General features: G+C 36.9%; 1 protein-coding gene across 9 annotated transcripts in view; it reads right to left on the reverse strand.

Annotated features, from left to right (window-relative positions):
* Positions 1–16,503: 16,503 nt before the first annotated feature.
* Positions 16,504–24,076, reverse strand: part of ARHGAP12 (Rho GTPase activating protein 12) — a 124,806-nt gene continuing 117,233 nt past the window's right edge. For 8 of the 9 annotated variants that reach the window (XM_078075343.1, XM_036099601.2, XM_078075342.1 and 5 more), the window contains 5 exons: positions 21,940–22,038; positions 20,349–20,426; positions 20,115–20,249; positions 19,768–19,870; positions 16,504–18,910 (listed from right to left, as the gene is read on the reverse strand). In XM_078075343.1, coding sequence (XP_077931469.1) covers positions 18,736–18,910; positions 19,768–19,870; positions 20,115–20,249; positions 20,349–20,426; positions 21,940–22,038 — 590 coding nt within the window. In that variant the 3' untranslated portion in view covers positions 16,504–18,735. The remainder of the gene's footprint in view (positions 18,911–19,767; positions 19,871–20,114; positions 20,250–20,348; positions 20,427–21,939; positions 22,039–24,076) is intronic. The other variant, XM_036099600.2, reaches the window with a different exon arrangement.

The following is a 24,076-nucleotide window of genomic DNA, read 5'->3' on the forward strand; positions in this document are numbered from 1 at the left end:
ATAGGCAAACCCCAAATACATATGAGAAATATATGTTTGATCATTCAAATCACCAAACATATATTTCTCATAAGTCACAATATCACAAGTATAGAATTCTAGGTTGGCAGTTTACTTATAGCACTTTATAATTTTTATTGAGAAGTCCACAGCCAATTTTATTATTGCTCATTTGAAGGCAATATGTCCTTTTCCTTTTTTTTTAGTTTTTAGCAGTTTCTCCATGATGCCCTAAGATGCAGTTTTGTGTTTATTCTGCTTGTGTTTGTAGAGCTTCCTCAATCTATGGTTTTCTGAATTTTAATCTCTTTTAGACAATTCCCAGCCATTATCTCTTCAAATAATTATGCTTCTGCCATATCTTCTCTCACCTTGCCTGAAACTCCTACATGTATGCTAAATTTTCTTCACCATGTCCTATATAACCCTTTTGCTCAATTCTTTAGTTTAGTTCTTTTCTGAGTTTCAGTCTGGATATTTTCTTTTGACATATCTTCTCGTATAATTCTCTCTTCAGCTGTGTCTAATATGTAAGCTTGCCTTTGAGTTAATTTCAGTTCCTATATTTTTCAATCCCAGAATTTCCATTTGAATCTTATAATTTCTAGTTCTCTACTGAAATGCTTGATCTTTTCATTTAATGTCTTGAACATGCTAATCACAGCTTTTGAAAAGAAGGACAATGGCAATATTTGGAACTCACATGTAACTGTTTCTATTATCTGTTTTTTCTATTGATTTTCATCAATTATTCCTTTATTATCTATTTTTTTATTGAATGCCAAACATTGTTTCTGAAAAATTGTGAAGTGGATATTCTGGATGATCCTATAGTCCAGCATAGATGGTAAATTACTTTTAAAATGTAAACACATTCTCGCCCTCTTTCTTATTGTGACGTAATTTGCATACAGGGAAATTCAGGGACCTTAAGAGTTTGAGGAACTTTGGCAAATACATAACCCATGCCCCTATCAAAATAGGGCACATTTTATCACTTCTTATGCCTCCTTCCCAATAATTTCCTTCTCCACAGAAAATAAATTTCAAGAGATGAATGCATAAACAAATTGTGGTATAGACACAAAATGTATAAACAAATTGTGGTATACCACAGCAATAAAAAGACTGTGGTATACACATCAGAGGTTCTGAGTGAATCACAAAACATTCTGCTGAATCAAAGAAGTTGAACAGAAAAGAGTGAATGTAGTATGGTTACATTTACATGAAACTCAGGAAAAGTCAAATCTAATCTATAGTTATAGAAAGCCCATCAGTGGTTGCTTGGGACCAGGGGTGGAGGACAGATATTGGCTGAAAGGGGGCACATGGAATTTCTGGGAGTGATGAAATGTTCTTTGTGTTGATTGTGGTAGTGGTTTACACAGGTACATGCATTTGTCAAAACTAATCAAACTGTACACTTAAAGTGGGTGTATTTTATTATATGTAAATTGTACCCCAATAATATTTTAAAGGGTTATCCAGCTTTTCTAGTTGTTCTCAGCTGGAAGGTTCATCTGATACAAGTTAATCTGACACAGCAGCCAGAAGCATAAGTGTATTAATATAATTTTGCGTATTATTTCAGCCACATTGCTTAATATTCTCAGTTCTGTATTATCTGCAGGTTTTAATGCTTTAAGTCATTAACAGAAGATTTTTAACAACATGGTTTAAGACAAAGTCTTAGGTCACTCAAAAGTATTCTGGTAGTATATCACCAAGCTACTTTATTAGTACTCTCACTATTCAACAGCTGGATATTTCTCTAAAAATAACAGAAGATAACTTATTTTTATCTCTTTATCCACAGGACATCATGTGCAATTTCATCAAAGTCTTTGCTGAATCCAAGATTGTATTCACAGCATTCCTTTCATCAACCATTTTTTACTTCAGAAAAAATTATCCATTTTGAGATTTATGAATATTTTCTCTATTATCTATCAAACATCACTGACATATGTTCTTGGACTCCATCTGCAACTTCTTTAAGAAGCAGAAGCCTACTGGAATGTAGTTGGCCTGGTCCTGGAGATAGAGTCATTTAAAACTTTCCATGGCTTTTCTTTGTTCTGCAATCATATCTCTACATTACTTATTTTATACTTCCCTATTTGAAGATTATTTTGTTTGCTGGAGATGTGGGCCTTGTACTTCTTACTTGAATATAGCTTAGGAGGCACTTTTAGCACACGTCAGGATAGTTGAAGGTCTTAACTCAATGGATTATTTCTTTGTGTGTTATATAATCTATACTAAGCAGACATCATTCAAATTTTCTAAATAGGTAAGTGGCATCATGTAATTATACTAAAGTGCTGCCTATTTCCTTTTATTTTCTCTTAAATGCTCTTCATCATGCTTCCAATCTTTAGATTTATATATTTCCTTACAAATAAATGTCTTATTTAGGTACCACACAACTTGCCTTTCCTATTCAATCTATTTCACTTAAATTGAATCTTAATGTATTTCTCCATTTTCATCTGGTGTAAAGTGTTACTTTTGAAAATTCTGATAATCTAATACAAATCACATGCCTTTTTAACAGATGCCCCAAAGATTTGCTTTTCTTTATAGTCTCATAATTTCACTAGTGAATGTCTTGGTATTGGTTATTTTAGGTCAATATTAGTTATTTGCTGTGCTTTTCCAATACAGAATTTCAATTTCTTTCCTAATTTCAGTGTTCTTGAAATATTTTTGTCTTTTGCTTATCTTGATTTTTTTAATGAACTAGTAATTCCATGTTTGATCTTCATTACCTATCTTCAATGACACTTTTTTTTTAATTGCAATATATGGTTTATAACTGAATTCTTCTACTATAAAGGCCATTATTGGAACAACTGTCAAAATTTGAATGGGGTCTGAGGATTAGATGGTGGTAATGTACCCATGTGAATTTTCTGATTTTGATGGTTATATTGCAGTTATATGGGAGAATGTCCTTGTTTGTAGGAAATACATGTGCTAATTCCTAAACTTGGGAGTATGTTACCTAACAAACAAGATTTTGCAGATGTAATTAAGTTAGTATTTTTTTTCCATTCAGAACGTGCCCTCTTTAATAACCATCACCAGGCTAACCCATCCTCCCACTCCCCTCCCCTCTAGAACCCTCAGTTTGTTTTTCAGAGTCCATTGTCTCTCATGGTTCATCTCCCCCTCTGATTTCCCCTCCTTCATTCTTCCCCTCCTGCTATCTTCTTCTGCTTTTTTTTTTTAACATATAATGTATTATTTGTTTCAGAGGTACAGATCTGTGATTTAACAGTCTTGCACAATTCACAGCTCTCACCATAGCGCATACCCTCCCCAATGTCTATCACCAAGCCACCCCATCCCTCCCAGCCCCCACCACTCCAGCAACCCTCAGTTTCTTTCCTGAGATTAAGAATTCCTCACATCAGTGAGGTCATATGATACATGTCTTTCTCTGATTGACTTATTTCACTCAGCATAACCCTCTCCAGTTCCATCCACATCGTTGCAAATGGCAAGATTTCATTCCTTTTGATGGCTGCATAATATTCCATTGTGTATATATATACCACATCTTCTTTATCCATTCATCTGTCGATGGACATCTTGGCTCTTTCCACAGTTTGGCTATTGTGGACATTGCTGCTATAAACATCGGGGTGTATGTACCCCTTCGGATCCCTACATTTTTATCTTTGGGGTAAATACCCAGTAGTGCAATTGCTGGATCATATGGTAGCTCTATTTTCAGCTTTTTGAGGAACCTCCATACTGTTTTCCAGAGTGGCTACACCAGCTTGCATTCCCCCCCAACAGTGTAGGAGGATTCCCCTTTCTCCTCATCCCCACCAACATCTGTCATTTCCTGACTTGTTAATTTTAGCCATTCTGACTGGTGTGAGGTGATATCTCATTGAGGTTTTGATTTGGCTTTCCCTGATGCCGAGCGATGTTGAGCACTTTTTCATGTGTCTGTTGGCCATATGGATGTCTTCTTTGGAAAAATGTCTCTTCATGTCTTCTGCCCATTTCTTGATTGGATCATTTGTTCTTTGGGTGTTGAGTTTAAGAAGTTCTTTATAGATTTTGGATACTAGCCCTTTATCTGATATGTCATTTGCAAATATCTTCTCCCATTCTGTCGGTTGTCTTTTGGTTTTTTGGTGTGCAAAAGCTTTTTATCTTGATGAGGTCCCAATGGTTCATTTTTGCCCTTGCTTCCCTTGCCTTTGGCAATGTTTCTAGGAAGAAGTTGCTGCGGCTGAGGTCGAAGAGGTTGCTGCCTGTGTTCTCCTTTAGGATTTTGATGGACTCCTATCTCACATTTAGGTCTTTCAATCATTTTGAGTCTATTTTTGGGTATGGTGTAAGGAAATGGTCCAGTTTCATTCTTCTGCATGTGGCTGTCCAATTTTCCCAACACCGTTTGTTGAAGAGACTGTCTTTTTTCCATTGAACCTTCTTTCCTGTTTTGTCGAAGATTAGTTGACCATAGAGTTGAGGGTCCATTTCTGGGCTCTCTATTCTGTTCCATTGATCTCTGTGTCTGTTTTTGTGCCAGTACCATACTGTCTTGATGATGACAGCTTCATAACAGAGCTGGAAGTCCAGAATTGTGATGCTGCCAGCTTTGCTTTTCTTTTTCAACATTCTTCTGGCTATTCGAGGTCTTTTCTGGTTCCATACAAATTTTAGGATTATTTGTTCCATTTCTTTGAAAAAAGTGGATGGTATTTTGATGGGGATTGCATTGAATGTGTAGATTGCTCTAGGTAGCATTGACATCTTCACAATATTTGTTCTTCCAATCCATGAGCATGGAACGTTTTTCCATTTCTTTGTGTCTTCCTCAATTCCTTTCATGAGTATTTTATAGTTTTCTGAGTACAGATTCTTTACCTCTTTGGTTAGATTTATTCCCAGGTATCTTATGGTTTTGGGTGCAATTGTAAATGGGATCGACTCCTTAATTTCTCTTTCTTCTGTCTTGTTTTTGGTGTATAGGAATACCACTGATTTCTGTGCATTGATTTTATATCCTGCCACTTTACTGAATTCCTCTATGAGTTCTAGCAGTTTTGGGGTAGAGTCCTTTGGGTTTTCCACATAAAGTATCATATCATCTGCAAAGAGTGAGAGTTTGACTTCTTCTTTGCCGATTTGGATGCCTTTTATTTCTCTTTGTTGTCTGATTGCTATGGCTAGGACTTCTAATACTATGTTGAATAGCAGTGGTGATAGTGGACATCTCTGCCACATTCCTGACCTTAGGGGGAAAGCTCTGTTTTTCCCCATTGAGAATGATATTCGCTGTGGGTTTTTCATAGATGGCTTTTATGATATTGAGGTATGTATCCTCTATGCCTATACTCTGAAGAGTTTTGATCAAGTAAGGATGCTGTACTTTGTCAAATGCTTTTTCTGCATCTATTGAGAGGATCATATGGTTCTTGTTCTTTCTTTTATTAATGTATTGTATCACATTGATTGATTTGTGGATGTTGAACCAATCTTGCAGCCCAGGGATAAATCCCACTTGGTCGTGGTGAATAATCTTTTTAATGTACAGTTGGATCCTATTGGCTAGTATTTTGGTGAGAATTTTTGCATCCATGATCATCAGGGATATTGGTCTGTAGTTCTCCTTTTTGATGGGGTCTTTGTCTGGTTTTGGGATCAAGGTAATGCTGGCCTCATAAAATGAGTTTGGAAGTTTTCCTTCCATTTCTATTTTTTGGAACAGTTTCAGAAGAATAGGTATTAATTCTTCTTTAAATGTTTGGTAGAATTCCCCTGGGAAGTCATCTGGCCCTTGGCTTTTGTTTTTTGGGAGATTTTTGATGACTGCTTCAATTTCCTTAGTGGTTATAGGCCTGTTCAGGTTTTCTATTTCTTCCTGGTTCAGTTTTGGTAGTTGATACATCTCTAGAAATGCATCCATTTCTTCCAGATTATCTAATTTGCTGGCATATCATTGCTCATAATATGTTCTTATAATTGTTTGTATTTCTTGGTGTTGGTTGTGATCTCTCCTCTTTCATTCATGATTTTGTTGCTTTGGGTCCTTTCTCTTTTCTTTTTGATAAGTCTGGCCAGGGGTTTATCAATCTTGTTAATTCTTTCAAAGAACCAGCTCCTAGTTTCGTTGACCTGTTCTACTGTTCTTTTGGTTTCTATTTCATTGATTTCTGCTCTGATCTTTATTATTTCTCTTCTCCTACTGGGTTTAGGCTTTATTTGCTGTTCTTTCTCCAGCTCCTTTAGGTGTAGGGTTAGGTTGTATATTTGAGATCTTTCTTGTTTCTTGAGAAAGGCTTGTATTGCTATATACTTTCCTCTTAGGACTGCCTTTGCTGTATCCCAAAGATTTGGAACAGTTGTGTTTTCATTTTCATTGGTTTCCATGAATTTTTTAAATTCTTCTTTAATTTCCTGGTTGACCCATTCATTCTTTAGTAGGATGCTCTTTAGCCTCCATGTATTTGAGTTCTTTCTGACTTTCCTCTTGTGATTGAGTTCTAGTTTCAAAGCATTGTGGTCTGAAAATAGGCAGGGAATGATCCCAATCTTTTGGTACTGGTTGAGACCTGATTTATGACCTAGGATGTGATCGATTCTGGAGAATGTTCCATGGGCACTAGAGAAGAATGTGTATTCTGTTGCTTTGGGATGGAATGTTCTGAATATATCTGTGAAGTCCATTTGGTCCAGTGTGTCATTTAAAGTCTTTATTTCCTTGTTGATCTTTTGCTTAGATGATCTGTCCATTTCTGTGAGGGGGGTGTTAAAGCCCCCCACTATTATTGTATTGTTGTCAATGTGTTTCTTTGCTTTTGTTATTAATTGGCTTATATAATTGGCTGTTCCCATGTTAGGGGCATAGATATTTACAATTGTTAGACCTTCTTGTTGGATAGACCCTTTAAGTAGGATATAGTGTCCTTCCTCATCTCTTATTACAGTCTCTGGTTTAAAATCTAATTTGTCTGCTATAAGGATTGCCACCCCAGCTTTCTTTTGGTGTCCATTAGCATGGTAAATGGTTTTCCACCCCTTCACTTTCAATCTGGGGGTGTCTTTGGGTCTAAAACGACTCTCTTGCAGACAGCATATTGATGGGTCTTGTTTTTTTATCCAATCTGATAGCCTGTGCCTTTTGATTGGGGCATTTAGCCCATTTACATTCAGGGTAACTATGGAAAGATATGAATTTAGTGCCATTGTATTGCCTGTAAGGTGACTGTTACTGTATATTGTCTGTGTTCCTTTCTGGTCTATGTTGCTTTTAGGCTGTCTCTTTGCTTAGAGGACCCCTTTCAATATTTCTTGTAGGGCTGGTTTCGTGTTTGCAAATTCCTTTAGTTTTTGTTTGTCCTGGAAGCTTTTTATCTCTCCTTCTATTTCCAATGACATCCTAGCTGGATATAGTATTCTTGGCTGCATATTTTTCTCATTTAGTGCTCTGAGTATATCATGCCAGTCCTTTCTGGCCTGCCAGGTCTCTGTGGATAGGTCTGTTGCCAATCTAATGTTTCTACCATTGTAGGTTACAGATCTCTTGTCCCGAGCTGCTTTCAGGATTTTCTCTTGTCTCTGAGACTCGTACGTTTTACTATTAGATGTCCAGATGTTGACCTATTTTTATTGATCGTGAGGGGGGTTCTCTGTGCCTCCTGGATTTTGATGCCTGTTTCCTTCCCCAAATTAGGGAAGTTCTCTGCTATAATTTGCTCCAATATACCTTCTGCCCCTCTCGCTTTCTTCTTCTTCTGGGATCCCAATTATTCTAATGTTGTTTCGTCTTATGGTATCACTTATCTCTCGAATTCTGCCCTCGTGATCCAGTAGTTGTTTCTCTCTTTTTCTCAGCTTCTTTATTTTCCATCATTTGGTCTTCTATATCACTAATTCTCTCTTCTGCCTCATTTATCCTAGCAGTTAGAGCCTCCATTTTTTATTGCACCTCATTAATAGCCTTTTTGATTTTGACTTGGTTAGATTTTAGTTCTTTTATTTCTCCAGAAAGGGTTTCTCTAATAACTTCAATGCTTTTTTCAAGCCCAGCTAGTATTTTTAAAATCGTCATTCTGAACTCTAGTTCCGACATCTTACTAATGTCCGTATTGATTAGGTCCCTGGCAGTCGGTACTGCCTCTTGTTCTTTTTGTTGAGGTGATTTTTTCCGTCTTGTCATTTTGTCCAGAGGAGAATAGATGAATGAGAGAACAAAATGCTAACAGGGTAACAACGTCCCCAGAAAATATACACTAAACAAATCAGAAAAGACCTGAAACTGGGGGAAAAGAAAGGGAAAGAAAGAAAAGAAAAAAAGAAAAAAAAAGAAAAAGAAAAAGATAAAAACAAACAAAAACAAAACAAAAAAAAACAGAATATGATCAAACATGATCATGCTGGTGCATAGATCAGTGCCACACACTAGATTTTGGGCGTATTTTGGTCTGTTAGAAGAAAGTGCCTCCCAACATTTTAAAGAAAGAAAAACTTAAATATGTACAAAAATAAGGGTTGATATGATGAAGGGATGGAATATGACTGTAAAGATGAAAATTATAAAAAATTTTATAAAAGGAATTGATAAAATAAGAAGTTGGTTGAAAAAAGAAAGAAGAGGATTTAAAAAAAAAAAAAGGGAGAGAATGTGATCAGGCAGGAGACTAGAACAAAGCCATACACTAGAGATTTAGGGTATATTTTGATCTGTTAGAAGAAACTGTATCTCAAACTTTTAAAGAGAGAACAACTTATATATATATATATACCAAAAATAAGGGTAACTACTATGAAGGGATAGAATATGACTCTAAAAATGAAAAACAAAAAAATATTTTTTAAAAAAGGGATTGATAAGATGTTGGTTGAAAAAGGGAAAAAGAAAAATTCAAAAAAAAAATTAACTTTGAAAGACTAAAGAATCATGGGGGAAAAGCCATGGATTCTATGTGCAGTATTCCCCTAGCCTTGGGGTTCTGCTGTTCTCACTGATTGGTAAACTTGGTCTTGGCTGGCAGTTCTCACTGATCTTCTGGGGGAGGGGCCTGTTGCCGTGGTTCCCAAATATCTTTGCCGGAGGCAGAATTGCCCCTCCCTTGCCGTCTGGGCTAAGTAATCTGCTTGGGTTTGCTCTCCGGAGCTTTTGTTCCCTGCAAGCTTTCCCTACAGATTTGGAGGAGGAGAATGAAAATGGCCTCCCAATCTCCACCCCAGAGGAGCCGAGATCTCGGGGCCCCGGTCCTCAGTGAGCCCCCAGAGAAAAGCAGTCAGTCACTCCCGTCTCCTGGGTCTCCGGCCGCACTCCATGCTCACCCGGCCTGTGACCGAGTGTTTCTGTCTCTGGCACCCGACCCCGTGTGGAGTCTCCAAACCCAGCAGATCCCTGCAGTGCGCTCCCGGGCCGCTCCTCCTGGGGGAGGAAGGGGAGTCTCCCCAGATCTGCCGCTTGTTGGGTCCCTGCTGGAGGAGCAGTGGCCCAACTGTGCCGCGGATCACGGTTTATGGCCACCCCGAGCTGAGAGCCCACTCCTCGGCTCCGTCTCTGCAGCCAGCTTCCCTGCCCCGATACCTGGGAACTCTGCCACACTCAGGCACCCCGGGTCTTTCTGTGACCCCGAGGGTCCTGAGACCACACTGTCCCCGCGAGAGTTCCACCCCCCGCTTAGCCACTGGAGCAACGTCCCTCAGTGGAGCCAACTTCTAAAAGTTCCGATTTTGTGCTCCAAGGCTCTATCACTTGCCAGAAGTGGCAGACGGAGGCCCCCTCCCCCGCCGTCTAGCCTCCCGAATGTCGCCTCAGATTCACTTCTCCACACGTCCTACCTTCCAGAAAGTGGTCGCTTTCCTGTTCAGAGAGTTGTTGCTATTCTTTTCTTCGATCTCCTGTTGAGTTTGTAGGTGTTCAGAATGGTTTGATCCCTATCCAGCTGAATTCCTGGGACCAGACGAAATCCAGGTCTCCTACTCCTCCATCTTGCTCCGCTCCCTTCAGTAACATTTTTTAATCTTTAAAAAACTTTCCTTAAATCTTTGATTTAAAAAATTTTTCTTAAAAAATTTTTTTAAAAATAATTTTTCTTTTTTATATCTTCTGTTCCTTTTAGGGTATTGTTTTATTTATATGCTCTTATGTTTCTATTTACAATTCTGAAATATTTCCTTCTATTTCTAATTCTTTCCTGAGTTGTCAAGCTATTTCTTATAATTCTGTTCTTTGTTGTTCTTTCATGTCTTATGTCATTTCTTAAAGATTTTGAGTTCCTTTTGCAATAATAGGTTACAGTTTTCTTTTGTGGGCATGTGTTTTCTGGCATGCTTCCATTTTCCACACAGATGTTATTCTCCTTATTCTTTTTCTTATAATTTTATTTGGTATTTGGCCTTGATACTATTATTTTGCTCATTTTTGTATAAAATTAATTTTCTTGAACTATTGAAATAGGATTCAGAAAAGCTTCGTTAACAGATTCATTCTTGTGTTGTTTTTGCATTGTGTTAAAAAAACATGACAGCTTGGTTCCTGGGATTTCCTGGCTCTACTTCCTTTCTACAATTTGAACTAGCAATCTTTTTGGTCTGTTGTCCCTATCCTGTTCAATTTTGATTCCACTCACAGCAACTTTTCATCAATGTGACTTGTCCTGGAAGAAAGCTCGGGCAAGCTGGTTTTGAGAATTCCCAGAGGCTAGAGTGTTTTAGCCCCTTAAATCCTGATGGTTATATTGTGGTTTTCCTGTTCTCAGACCTAACAGATGCTACCCTGTTGCTTCTTTCTTGTTCCTCTCTGAGACACCAATATCACTGCAGATCTTGGAGGTGTTGGTGCTTTAATCCCACCTACTGGTATCTGGAGGGTTGTGAGGATACCTCATTACCTAGTTTTACCATCAATGTGATTATGTTGTTTTAATGTGCAAATCGAAAACTATGCTGTCCCCATCACCATCTTCCTAGGATCCTCTCCATGTATTTTATACATAAGTATGATGTGGATTTCTTGTGGAACCACTATTGTTATTAAATCCATGCTTTTCCTAACACTTTCGTTGAGAATGTTCCACTTCACATCTTATTGTTTCATGCCAGGATGATCCATTTGTTTAAAACCAGGCCTCATCAATTGAAACTATGCTTCATCAAAGCCTTCAACATTTCTTGTATTTGACAAACTCACCTTACATCACCTCAACAAGTACTCAAGAATTATGTCATTCTTAACATGTTACCCAATTATGTAGCAATAAATCTTAGTTCAATCTCAGTAGACTGGCATGACCACAACACAAGTAGCTAACTTGGAAGGCACCCTAATAAAACTACTTGAGATTGGTCATTCTGAACGCACCTACTCAAAACACGTATATGTCAGAATTAAATATATACGAGTTGTCATATTACCAATCTCAAAACTACAAACATAAAAGCAGGGATTCCATCGGTTTTGTTTACCACTTTATCCTCAGAGGTTAACACTATGCTTAAACACCTAAAACAAATATACTGAATTTGTTGAATGAATAAATGGGCTCTTAGCAGATTGTTGTATTAACTCTCTTCCCAACCTCCTATTCAGTGGGAGATGTTTCAGTACTACCCATCATTTAAAACAGCAATTGCAGGGCGCCTGGGTGGCTCAGTTGGTTGGGCGACTGCCTTCAGCTCAGGTCATGATCCTGGAGTCCCGGGATGGAGTCCCACATCGGGCTCCCTGCTCAGCAGGGAGTCTGCTTCGCCCTCTGACCCTCCCCTCTCTCGTGTGTTCTTTCTCTCTCATTCTCTCTCTCTCAAATAAATAAAATCTTAAAAAAAAAAAAAAAAACAGCAATTGCATATTGTCTGATGCTGGCTTTGTAGAACCATTCATGCCAACTGGATATGCTACAGTTGTTCAGAGTGACAAGATGGGTAAAGAAGGTTGTCACTGTTTTGGCAATGCTCTATTTGGCTAATATAACAAGTCAGGAGACAAGGACATGACCAGAGAGGGCAGTCATAAGATGCAGCCAGATGTCAGAAATGTTACATCAGATCTGGTCATCTAACATAATGGATTGAATTCCGGGAAACTCACAGTCAGAACTAGGTCATCCAAAGACACTGGGATTGCTCCTTATAAAAGGTTTAGTTTCCTCCTTGACACAGCTGTGTTCCCTAGAGGGCTTTGATTCCTCTTTAAGTCTAACTCTCCTCCAGGAAACCTGGACACTTGGGACACAACAGCCTCAAATAAGTCTCAAAACAGCCTCTGTGAGTAGCCACTCATCTGATCGTCTAAAGCAAACAGCAACTACTGAGACAGAGGAGGGGAGGGGAGATAAAAGGAAGGCAGAAGAAAAGACACAGAAAGAAGTATTTCACATTCCAATGGACTTCTTAATGAGCAGATGGGAGGAGGGTTTTCTGAGTTAATTTTACTAGATGGCAAAGCTTCTTCACCCTATGATTTGCTTAAGTCTGACCTAAAGCATTCTGTCAACAGGTTGGGTTAATGGAAATAAGTAACAAACTATTAAACTCACTACCTAGAAATAAGATACTTATTAATAGCCTTTATAACAAGGTTGAACATACAACAGTAGCATCTTCTTCAACCAGAGCATTATATATGTCAACTATGCACAAAAGTACCTCTGGCCTGGGACCCTTAAACATTTTGATAAAGACGAAAATGGAAAATGCTAATTACCATCTAGTCTATGGCCTCTGTGTATCATGTCACTGTCCACACTTGAGTAAGCATCTGGTGAAATCATGTGCAGATCGACTAACTTTGACTATCAAAAATTTCCCTGTATCCATGGCTAGATGTCACTCTCATTTAAAGAGAAATTTTGTACGTAGGCTCTTCAAGATCTCCACTACCTCTTAAAGGGCACTGCTAGAAATCAAAAGTACTGAGTGGCTCAGTTGGTTAAGCGTCTGCCTTTGGCTCAGGTCATGATCCCAGGATTCTGGGATCGAGTCCCGCATCCAGCTCCTTGCTCAGCAGGGAGCCTACTTCTCTCTCTGCCTGCTGCTTGCTCCCCCTACTTGTGCTCTCTCTCCCACAAATAAATAAAAATTAAAAAAAAAAAAAATCAGGGGCTCCTGGGTGGCTCAGTCGCTGGGCATCTGCCTTCGGCTCAGGTCATGATCCCGGGGTCCTGGGATCGAGCCCCACTTCGGGCTCCCTGCTCCGCGGGAAGCCTGCTTCTCCCTCTCCCACTCCCCTTGCTTGTGTTCTCTCTCCCGCTGCATCTCTCTCTGTCAGATAAATAAATAAAATCTTTAAAAATAAAAAAATAAAAAGTAAATACAAGGTGAGGGAACTTGGATCTCAAAGGAATGCTCTAATTAGAACCATTTCTTTAATTATTCAGTTTCTAAAATATGATTTCAGAAAATCTTTCCTAAAATCTAAATGTAAGAATACTGTGACATAGTCTCAGAAATACCCCAGTACAGCATTCCTCCATTTCCCAGAGAACAGTGTCACCTGAGGCTTTTCTTAGGCTGTAGTTTCAAATGGATTTTCACCAAATTGTAATGGAGCTGTAATAGAAGTCAAATCACATTTACCACCCTTCCAGCTACCCCTAATGAGAGCATATAATGGGAAAATATTCAAAGTTTGGCAGACCTTTATAAAAATGTTCTCTCTCCTTGATTTTAAACTCTAGTGTCATGTACTTGAGACAAGCATGAGGGAGGATTATATAATGCTTTAGAGCATATATTTTTTGAAAGAATTTTGTAATTGCTTATTCCTCACAACCGACCTTCCATAACAGCACTGTCCAGTACAGTGACCATCAACTCCGTCACTAGTGAACATTTAAAGAGTGGCTGCTCTGACTGGATCTTCATGTTTAACTTTATTTTAATGAAATTTAAGTTGCCACACGTGGCCAGTGGCTACAATATTGGGACAGCACAGCTCCAGAACTCAAGTGAAAGCAGATATCCATATTAAACAGAGATTAATGAACACAATGGCCAGTCCAGAGTGTCAGCAGGTAGAAAGAGAACCACTGAAGTCTGATGATTTGCCAGGGGAGGGAAAGGGATATTGGTTTACTATTCATACAACTAGAACTAGGAGAGACCAGCAGAAAGCACTACCTACCCACAACCCCCTGCCACCTCTATATTCCTAATAGATGTACATGATATATAAAAGAAGTTTCAATATACCATATAAATAAAAATTAACTTAGCTTGAAAACAGATGCTCCCAATATGTAGAGAAGTATCTAGTTTCTTCCTCAAAGGATATTATTTGAACATACCAGAATATGCTTTACTTAAATTGATCACAAACTTTAAAGAGACATAATGTCAAGATATCTCTTCCCTTCAGTTTTAGGCTTATCATTTTGTGCTTCCATAAAGTAAGACTATGAATGTGAGGGTCCCTATTGGTTCTGTCCTGCTTTACCAATCAATGAAACTCAGTTTTACTTGAGTGTCTAAGAGTCCCATTTCTCTTGCCTAAATATAAACCAACTCTCAAAATGCCCAGGAGGAGAAAGGAGCCCTTGAATGTTATGCTGAATCTTCACCAGTCACTCCACCATGAGCTTACAGAGTTTGAGGTCTACCTCTGCAAAGGCCCTGTTGATAAGAGCTTCCACATCCTCATTTTTGCTCTGATGTCACCATGAATTTTATCAACATTACAAGATTCATGACATTACAAGTTCCAACTTACAGCGTGAGCCACAACTATAAGAACTACCTGATTTAGCTATCGACATTAATAATTTTAAAATCTTTACCAGAACCGGTTTTTCTGAAAACACAGAGAGGAAGTAAAATAAAGGGGAGGGGGATTGATGAGAAAAAATAAGAAATCAGACTTTAGATTCTAAATACATTTTGTAGTGGTTTGTTAAACAGTTACCTTGTTCTACAAGTGCTGTTTTTAAGAGTACCATGAAAGTGCTTTTTTTTTTCCTTTCCTTTTTTTCCTGTGGGAGAAGGGAAGCAATGAAGGAAATGAAAGAGTTCATTTAAGTGCCATATTCACATAAGGCTAATTTGTAAAAGCTCAATCCAGCTGAATATATTTACAGCCACCACTGGCCCACAAAACTTCAGTTGAGAAGACTAATTGAGATTCTTCAGGAGAAGTCCCTTGTCTTTAGTAGTTACAGAATGTCTCATTAGGCATTCTGTACCTCCCCCTTCTCTAGAATACTAAGTCTGACTCTGCTTGGCCTGGGTCTGCAGCTTGTGAATTTCCAATAGATTCTAATACACCATTATTGTAAGGCTGTTGATTTTGTTTTGCAGCCCCCTCTGCTTTTTGTTTTTTGTGGGGAGGTTTTTTTTGTGTGTGGTTTTTTTTTTTTTGGTTTAAAACTAAAGTTTCATTTAACAGAACTGTATTAGTTATATTGAAATACTGTTTAAAAAACAAACAAAAACAAAACTGTGCCCCACATCCGGGAATGTAATATACAGTTACATTCAGGCTACAGTCCCTATTAAACACCATCTCTAGTCTTGTATTAGAACCGTGCTTCCTATAAAAGAGGATCATTAGAGCTGATGGCTAGAGTTCAGAGAGACTAGCAAACTCCATAAAATCTTATTTTCTACCCATTTTCAATTTTCTATACAGATGCGATCTTTGAGCATTTGACTTTTATTAGGCCAGCAAGAGCATGACGCCCATTTGACTTTTTTTCTTCTTTACTAAAATGACATGTTGTACACTCCTGTGTTTTTATTTTTTAAAGATTTTATTTATTTGACAGAGAGAGAGAGAGAGTGAGAGCAGGAACACAAGCAGGGGGAGTGGGAGAGAAAGAAGCAGGCTTCCCGTGGAGCAGGAAGCCCGATGCGGGGCCCGATCCCAGGACTCTGGGATCATGACCTAAGCTGAAGGCAGACGCTTAACGACTGAGCTACCCAGGTGCCCCTCCTCTGTGTTTTTTAAATGCCTAAAGATGTTGGAGAAATTAGTGTCATGGGAAACTACATATTTACTTTAAATATTTAATTAGAGGGTCTCTCCCACGAGCTGGAAAAGAATCTCTTAGCAAAATTACGGAATAACTTTTTCCTCTCCCTGCTATCTTAACATCTAGTATTACAGGCTTACAAAGAAGCCTGGCATGAAACTAAAATAGCACAAAGGTCTCCAGGTATCTGCCATTATTACTATTACTGAGTTTTCATCTGTAGGTAAGCAGTGACACACACACACACACACACACATTTCCATACACATCCACGTGTATGTGTACATAACACATCTGCCTGAGCCCAGTTTGGCTGAATTATGCCATTTGTGCTTTTCCCATAAGAAAAAAAAAATTCTGCAGATTTGCCTCTAACTAAAAGGTAACATCATTTTTCCAGAGTAAAAGGTAAAATTCCTTACAGTTGTAAAATTTAAATAAGTATTTTTCTTCTTCTAATTAAATGTAATAACACATGTGAATATACTATTTCTTTCAATTTCCAACTACTTTTCTACAATGACATTCTGAAGGAGGGCCTATTAGCAAATGAAATTCCACTGACAATTTATTTCAGCCTTTAATATATTTTCTACTAAAAACCAAGTTGTCAAGACAGGAAAATATTACTGGTTTTGTTATTACAAAAAAAAAAAAAAACAAGTGAGAATTTTTAATTCACAAAAGATGAAAACACAAGACATTGATCTCACTGTACATACAATATTACAATAAACTAATTAGCTGTAGACTAATAAAACATTTAAGACTCCACATACATACACATGTACTTTGAAACAAGAAACACAGGACAATTTTAATCTTTGTTATGTCCACAGCTACCAAGAGAAAGAGCGTCACTGGTTTGAGTCTAATGGTTTTGCTGGCATACAATCACTATATAGGCCAGTTCTAAAGCATACTGTATTGTTCAGGACATTGTTAGACAAATACAAACGTTCTCATTTGGGGGCTTTTTATCCCTGCCCAAAACAATCTGCTTTCCATAGCTATCAAGTAGCTTGGTTTGTTACCAATTTAACAAGACCACAACAACAAACAATATTTTTACCACAAAACTCAGGTGAGAGATTTTTGGATTGTACAAAAACTATTTGTTCCCAAGGAAGGCAATCTGTAAATTACAAATGCAATTCTAAGAAAAGGAGTCTTGGTCACAAATCATTCACTTTCAAATATTGATGAAGAAATGAAAATTGGAGAGGGGAGAGTGGAGGAGGTGTTGGCATGGCAGGGAGTAGAAAAGGTGTGGAAAAAATGAGGAAAATATATTTACCGCAGGAAATATTGGATTCAGTTGATTTTTTAAAAATGAGGTATAAGAGTATGCCAGTAAATGCAAAAACAAGAAAAAAATTAAAAACCAAAATGCACATTTCCAATGGAAAATCTCTAAACCTCTTATAGTTTTCTTTATTTGGATTAGACATTTCATATACATCAGTTAATCTAGAAAAATACATCTTAAAATATCTTCAACAGACCATGCTCTCTGTAACAAAACCTTCCAAACCCTGTTTTATTATACAAATCAATCTACATTAGTAATGTAAAAAGAAATTCTCAAATTTAGCAATGTCATTTTCCATTTGACATCCATCTAATTTACATATGGGTTTCCACTATTCATACTGCAGTTAGAATTCTGTAATAAATTTTTTTCTAATGTATTCTGTACATATTAAATTATCTAAAAGATTCCTCTTGTAGTGCATTTACCATTTAGCAAGTCTATTCAGTATTTTTCCAGTACCATTTGCATTACAGTGATTTGCCTGTAAATGTAATTAAAATCTAAAAGTGCACACAGTTAAGTTTCTCAAATAACAGCCCATTTCTGGAGGAAACCTAATATTCACGGAAAAGATTACCAATATCATGATTAGAAATGTCAGGTTAGAATGTACTCTGAGACTATACAACAAAATTATATACATAAGCTAAAGGACATTAAGTCTTTAGCTTATATTTACATCAAATAATGTCTGTTTCCACAGGGTCATACCAAGAACTCAGTATGGCACTAGATATAATCAGGATTCTTAGCTACAAATCAGCGTAGCACAGACAGCCCCAAAATACCCTGAACTGACTTATGCTAAATTAAACTCCAGTATATCACAGTGTGTTAAGTAATATTAGTGTGCTGCCCAACAAGCGACTAAGACATCCATCCAATAAGGATGGTGTGCAACACAGGGAAGGTGGCAAGCCTTCGCCGAGGGATTACCTCTGGGTTAGAAAGAACTGTAGAACTTAAGACTGCCACTGCATGCAGAAACCCTGAAAAATAAATACACAGGTTTCAAAAAGAATATACTTCATTTTGTTTAGAATGCCCAAGAGCGTCTTCAAAATAACTGATAGTGAGTACTGTTCTATCAAGTGATGAATCTAATGAATCATGAGAAGAAATTCTACATTATCCAGTTTGAGAAAAAAAAAATGTAGTTTTCTTACCAAATTATCCAGTGTATACGACTGGTTACAAGTTTTGATTTTTACTGAAATTCAGAGTATGAAATGCAAACATTCAGGATAAAATTAATTCAAAATTACACACAGCTATATCAACTTGCAACAAAGCAGCAAATATGAGGGCCTAACACACATCTTGACTCCCCCATTCCCTTCTGATCCCTCAAAAAAGTGCAAAATCAAAGAGTCACTGCTTGGTCCAAAAATAAAATACATCATGTATAAGGATTTGAAATCTGATGGAATCCGGCTTCAACAGTCCACAGGCTGTCTTCAATAAGAATCAACGCCCGAAGATGGAATTTATTTCCAGTAGAATTAATTCTACAATCTGATTTTGGTAGACAGTATGAACTGCTATATTACCAGTCTCCTTCTCTGGCTTCAACAGAGTGGGACCAAACACAATTGCTATACTCTGATAGGTCATTCGGTTTTTTTCTCCATTTTCTATAACTCTAAGGGGGGAAAAATAAATTGTTAAAAGAGAAAACATACGAGAGGAAAAATTTTTCAAACTGTATTATAAACATAAACAGTTTGCATTTAGAAATGAGAAATAGTGCTCATTTTCCTAAAATACATACAAGCTACTTAAAACCAAGTAGGATTCAGTCCAAACATCACATGAAGGTTTCTTTTGGGTAAACACAGCTGAAAGGTATAATTATACATACTCTAACAAACTTTCAATGTGTGATATTTCAGCTTAGTGTCTAAAGCAAGACACACAATTAAGTATGAACTACAATTCAGGTAACAATAATTACTCCACTAGGGTGATGGGGGAAAAAATTTCATTAGGATAGAGAGATTAAATTTTCATTTTACTAATCCTATGTTTGTTTTTTTTTTAATCTCCTTCATTAGGATAATTTACTTTACTATTTTAGTGTTCTGTCAGAAGGCAAAAATCAGTTATTAAAATGGCTATGTAGTAACCTGAAAGCCATGATGGCTTTCTTCTAAGGTAATTTAATAGTCCTCATCTCAAAATCTCATCTTCAGGTTAATGAACTTAAACAACAATTTCTGAACACTTACATGCTAGGCATTATATAAATGCTTCGCATATAACATTAAGTAAATATTTTTCATACCAGAACATTTACCTATGAGGAAAAAGGCCCAGAGGAGTTCTCTTTTTCAAGTTACAAAGACAGCAAAAGCAGCACAGCTGGGATGTGAACCAACGTCTGAGGGACCCTGGCCTCGTGGGTACTATACCACACCTCATAACCGTGCATTTCTCTTACCTTTCTCTTTTTTTCTCCCTAATTAAATTACTATTTCTTTTCTGTGGTGAACCTCTTACCTTTTGAGATGTCTAAAAAGAATCTGCATTGTATCTTGATTTGGCTTTGGCAACTGTCTGATTAGGTCCTTAACAGCAGCGACTCGCTGTCTTGGTTCTTGTTCTTAAAAAAAAAAAAAAAAAAAAAAAGATAATAATGAGAGATTATGCATGAAATTGAAAACAGTGACAGTTTCGAACCTGACATTTGGTAATACACAGTGACATCTGGTGGTCACATTTAAAACTTCTAAAGTAAAACAATCCTTTGAAATAATTTAAAAGAAAGATCAAACAATGTAGTGGCTTAATCGGTACAGAGGACTTTCAACATGTAGAAAAAAAATTAAGTGTAATGACATACTTACTAATTGCATTAACAAAATCATTAAAATGGTTAAACGTAAAAAGAGGTTCTGGTAATTCTCGAAAAAACATTTTGAGTGCTCCAGTAATAACATGAATATCTTCCCATTTACTATCATTCAAATCCAATTTCTCATCTGAAAAACAGAATAGGAAATTTTTTTAAATAACTTTAAACTGATTCTAAAAGTTATGAGTGCTTTTTTTGCACATAATAATAAAGAGTATGATCTTACCATGATTGACTGCAAATCTCAGTTTCTGGATCACTGCAAGGTTGCCACTTACTCTGTATATCCCATCAACATCCAAACCTAAGAGAAAATTAAAATATTTTTGTGTTTTAAGTAGGTGCCTCTTCTAAAGATGCTTGCATGTTTCAGAATCCTTATTCATTAACATGAGTCTAAAATCAAATGGGCAAATACTCTTTTCCTCTAACTGGCTTTTTATAGATGCTTGGCAGAGAGAGAGGGGGGTGGAGATACACTCTGAATTCTGTTTAATAAACAGCAACAATTCTAATTTATCATGTAGACTGTGGATCATCTCAAAACAAATCATCTCATTAAACTTGAAATACAAACAATTTAAGATAAACTTCTACTCCTGGGGATAGTTCAGAAAGTAAAGGAAACCAAAAGATAAAACCAGCCCATCCATTTTTTTTTGCACATTTCATAATGTAAATGTACATATTTTTTTATTTTTTAAAAGATTTTATTTATTTGACAGAGAGAGAGACAGCGAGAGCAGGAACACAAGCAGGGGGAGTGGGAGAGGGAGAAGCAGGCTTCCCGCCGAGCAGGGAGCCCGATGTGGGACTCGATCCCAGGACCCTGGGATCATGACCTGAGCCGAAGGCAGACGCTTAATGACTGAGCCACCCAGGCGCCCTGTAAATGTACATATTAAAGCACTCTTTTAAAGATGGTTGTCCTTATAAGTGCTTGTAATAAATAAAGTTATCAATTAAAATAAAGGCTCTATAAAAACAATTGATAATTTGATATAGTTTATTTCTTTTTATATGTGGAACAGAACTGTGAAATTCACCCAATTAAGCCTAAAAAATCCAAATATTCATTAAATGATAATGCTGTACACATTTAACAAAGCACATTATCTGACGAGCTATTCATAGAACTTCAAATAAAGGCACAGTGTCTCTATTGTCATGTTGACAAAAAAGTCAACGACAAGATCTGAAACTGACAGAAATCACAAGTTATGCAAATGTTTTAATTGTACAAGATGTTTTTGATAATGTACAGGTACAAGTTAATGTGATTACCATCATGGTAATTATTTTATATAAAACTAGTATAAATATTATGTTAAAATCAACCAAAATATAAATTCGTTTAAGTCTTATTTAACAGGAAATGACATAAGGTTTGTCTACTTAGACATTTTATAGTTGATTTAACAGTTATAAAATGTCATCTCATTTTTATTATAAAGAGAAGCAACTTTCTCTTGTAAGTAAACACAATCTCCTATCTTCTACACTGTCAAATCACTTCTTAATAAACTCAGTTTCATAATCACCACCTTCTTCATTTTAAGCAAAGGCCAACTCCAAATGGCTTCAAAGAATACCATACACTTAATCAGCTAGAAGTGCTGAATATTCAACAGGTGCCTGCAAAGGTCTTAATTTAAAACAGATATATGTAACCATTAAAACATGTAAGTTTTGCAAACAAGATGCTTTTCTTAACATCTTATGACTGTTCCATCATTCAAAATCAAAAATCCTAAGGATTCTGATGGCAAAACAATGGGTTAGTGTGCTTAACATAAAAAAAAAATTCATTTTCTTACCATATGCTTCAACATGTTCAATGCATAACTTCACAAATTTTGGCACTGTGCCATTTTCTCTCTGACAAAGATTAGCAAGATTGGCTCCAAATACCTGATCTGAAAGAGATTTATTTTTTAAAATAAATCACCCTGCTAAAATGTAATTTGCAAAGTGGCGATCACTATTCACAGTGCTATAGAAGACATTCAGTACATCCCGACATGGTCTGCTGTGACTCGTGCCTTCTGTGATCTGCCTACCCGTTCCAATTCCACTTCAAACAATTTTCCTGCTTTACTAAACTCCATGAACACCCCATTTTTACCTGAGAGCCTTTTAGTTTTCTATACCTTTTATAGAGATCCATCCTCTCCCCCAAACTTAGCTTTTTATCACTCCCGCCCTCAGCTATAATGTCATCTCCTTAGAAAAACCTTATGATCAGCCTAAGGTAACCACGTACAGTCACTATTTCATTACTACAGTAGATTCTTCATGGTAGTCATAATTATCTTGTCTGTCTCTTGTTTTTAGGTAAGTTTCATGAGGGCAGGGACCTTGTAGTTCTCAAACCAATAGGTATTCATGGCACCCAGGCTCATGCCTAGCACTTAGTAAACACCTGAATATTTTTTAAACTATTAAAACAAGCACGGTGCATACCCATTGTGTGCCAACCCTTGATTCCACAAAGTATATTTCAAAGGCTGTTCTATTAGTCTTTCAACCCAACACTTCTGAAATGCCACATTAGTGCTAACTACCGAGGAAAACAAAATATTTGAAGTCCTGAACACCATAAAGCAGCAACAGTTTATATTTCTCAACAAAAAGGCCTGGTGAAAAATTAATAGCAATTGCTATTTACTGATTTGTCAGGCTTTTTTCTTTTTTTAAAGTTCTAAACTTAATATACTAAATTCATATGCGTTATCTGGGAGTCCCTGTTTACCTATAACTCTTAAGGTTGTTAATCTGAATCACTTAATTAGCTGAACTCTACCCAGAAGTTTTAAATATGTTTTTAATGAAACCCATTTGTGTATTTTAATTTAGATGCTTTGCAAACAGATGTTCTAGTGATGGTCTTTTTTAGAAACTTCAAAGACAGATATATATATGTTATACATTACCTTTACCTATGCCTTTATTCACTAATTAAATGTCACTGAGTCCTGTATTAGAAAATTTTATCATTGAAATTAAAAGCGCTTGTAAGAACTAAAGGTATATACAAGTACATGTGATTTTAAAGAATACTCTGTTATTAAGATCCTGTTAGTGCATTATTGCTATTGTTGCTTATAAATGGAATAATATAAAAATTTAGGAAAAAATATCTCACACTAATTTTAAAATCACCTGAAATGAGAACTGAAGGCAAACAATCAAGATAAAATTGTTCAGTATTTTCTTCTTTCTACTGTGTTAGTGATGTTTCATTCAAAAGTTCTGATCTGTGCATCTCAAAACTAAAAATCTTTTTTTAAAAGATTCTACTTATTTGAGAGAGAGAGACACACAGAGAGAGAGAGAGAGAGAGAGAGAGAGAGAGAGAGAGAGAGCATGAGCAGGGGAAAGACAGGGAGAGAAGCAGACTCCCCGCTGAGGAGAGAGCCCAAATGGGGCTCGATCTCAGGACCCTGGGATCATGACCTGAGCCAAAGGCAGACACTTAGCCGACTGAGGCACCCAGATGCCCCTCAAAACTAAAAATCTTTATTGTCATGTCTTCTATCCATCCATCTCACCCCTGTAGTTCCTCTGGTACAGGGTCTCTAAACACTTACTTTGGTATTTATGTCTGTTCAATGCCTTAGTTAAATTCTGTGTGCACTGAAAAATCAATTTTATTTAAAGATTTTTTATTTTTTTATTTTTTATTTGACAGAGAGAGACACAGTGAGAGGGAACACAAGCAGGGAGAGTGGGAGATGGAGAAGCAGGCTTCCCGCAGAGCAGGGAGCCCGATGCGGGGCTCGATCCCTAGACCCTGGGATCATGACCTGAGCTGAAGGCAGATGCTTAATGACTGAGCCACCCAGGCGCCCCGAAAAATCAATTTTAATCACTCAAATGTATTTTAAACCAATGAACCTGCTAACTTTAAAGAATGAAAACATTTTTACTGTTCAAAAAATGTTCAGTTTTTAA

The sequence above is a fragment of the Halichoerus grypus genome, chromosome 6, assembly GCF_964656455.1.
Source record: "Halichoerus grypus chromosome 6, mHalGry1.hap1.1, whole genome shotgun sequence".
Classification (NCBI taxonomy): domain Eukaryota; kingdom Metazoa; phylum Chordata; class Mammalia; order Carnivora; family Phocidae; genus Halichoerus; species Halichoerus grypus.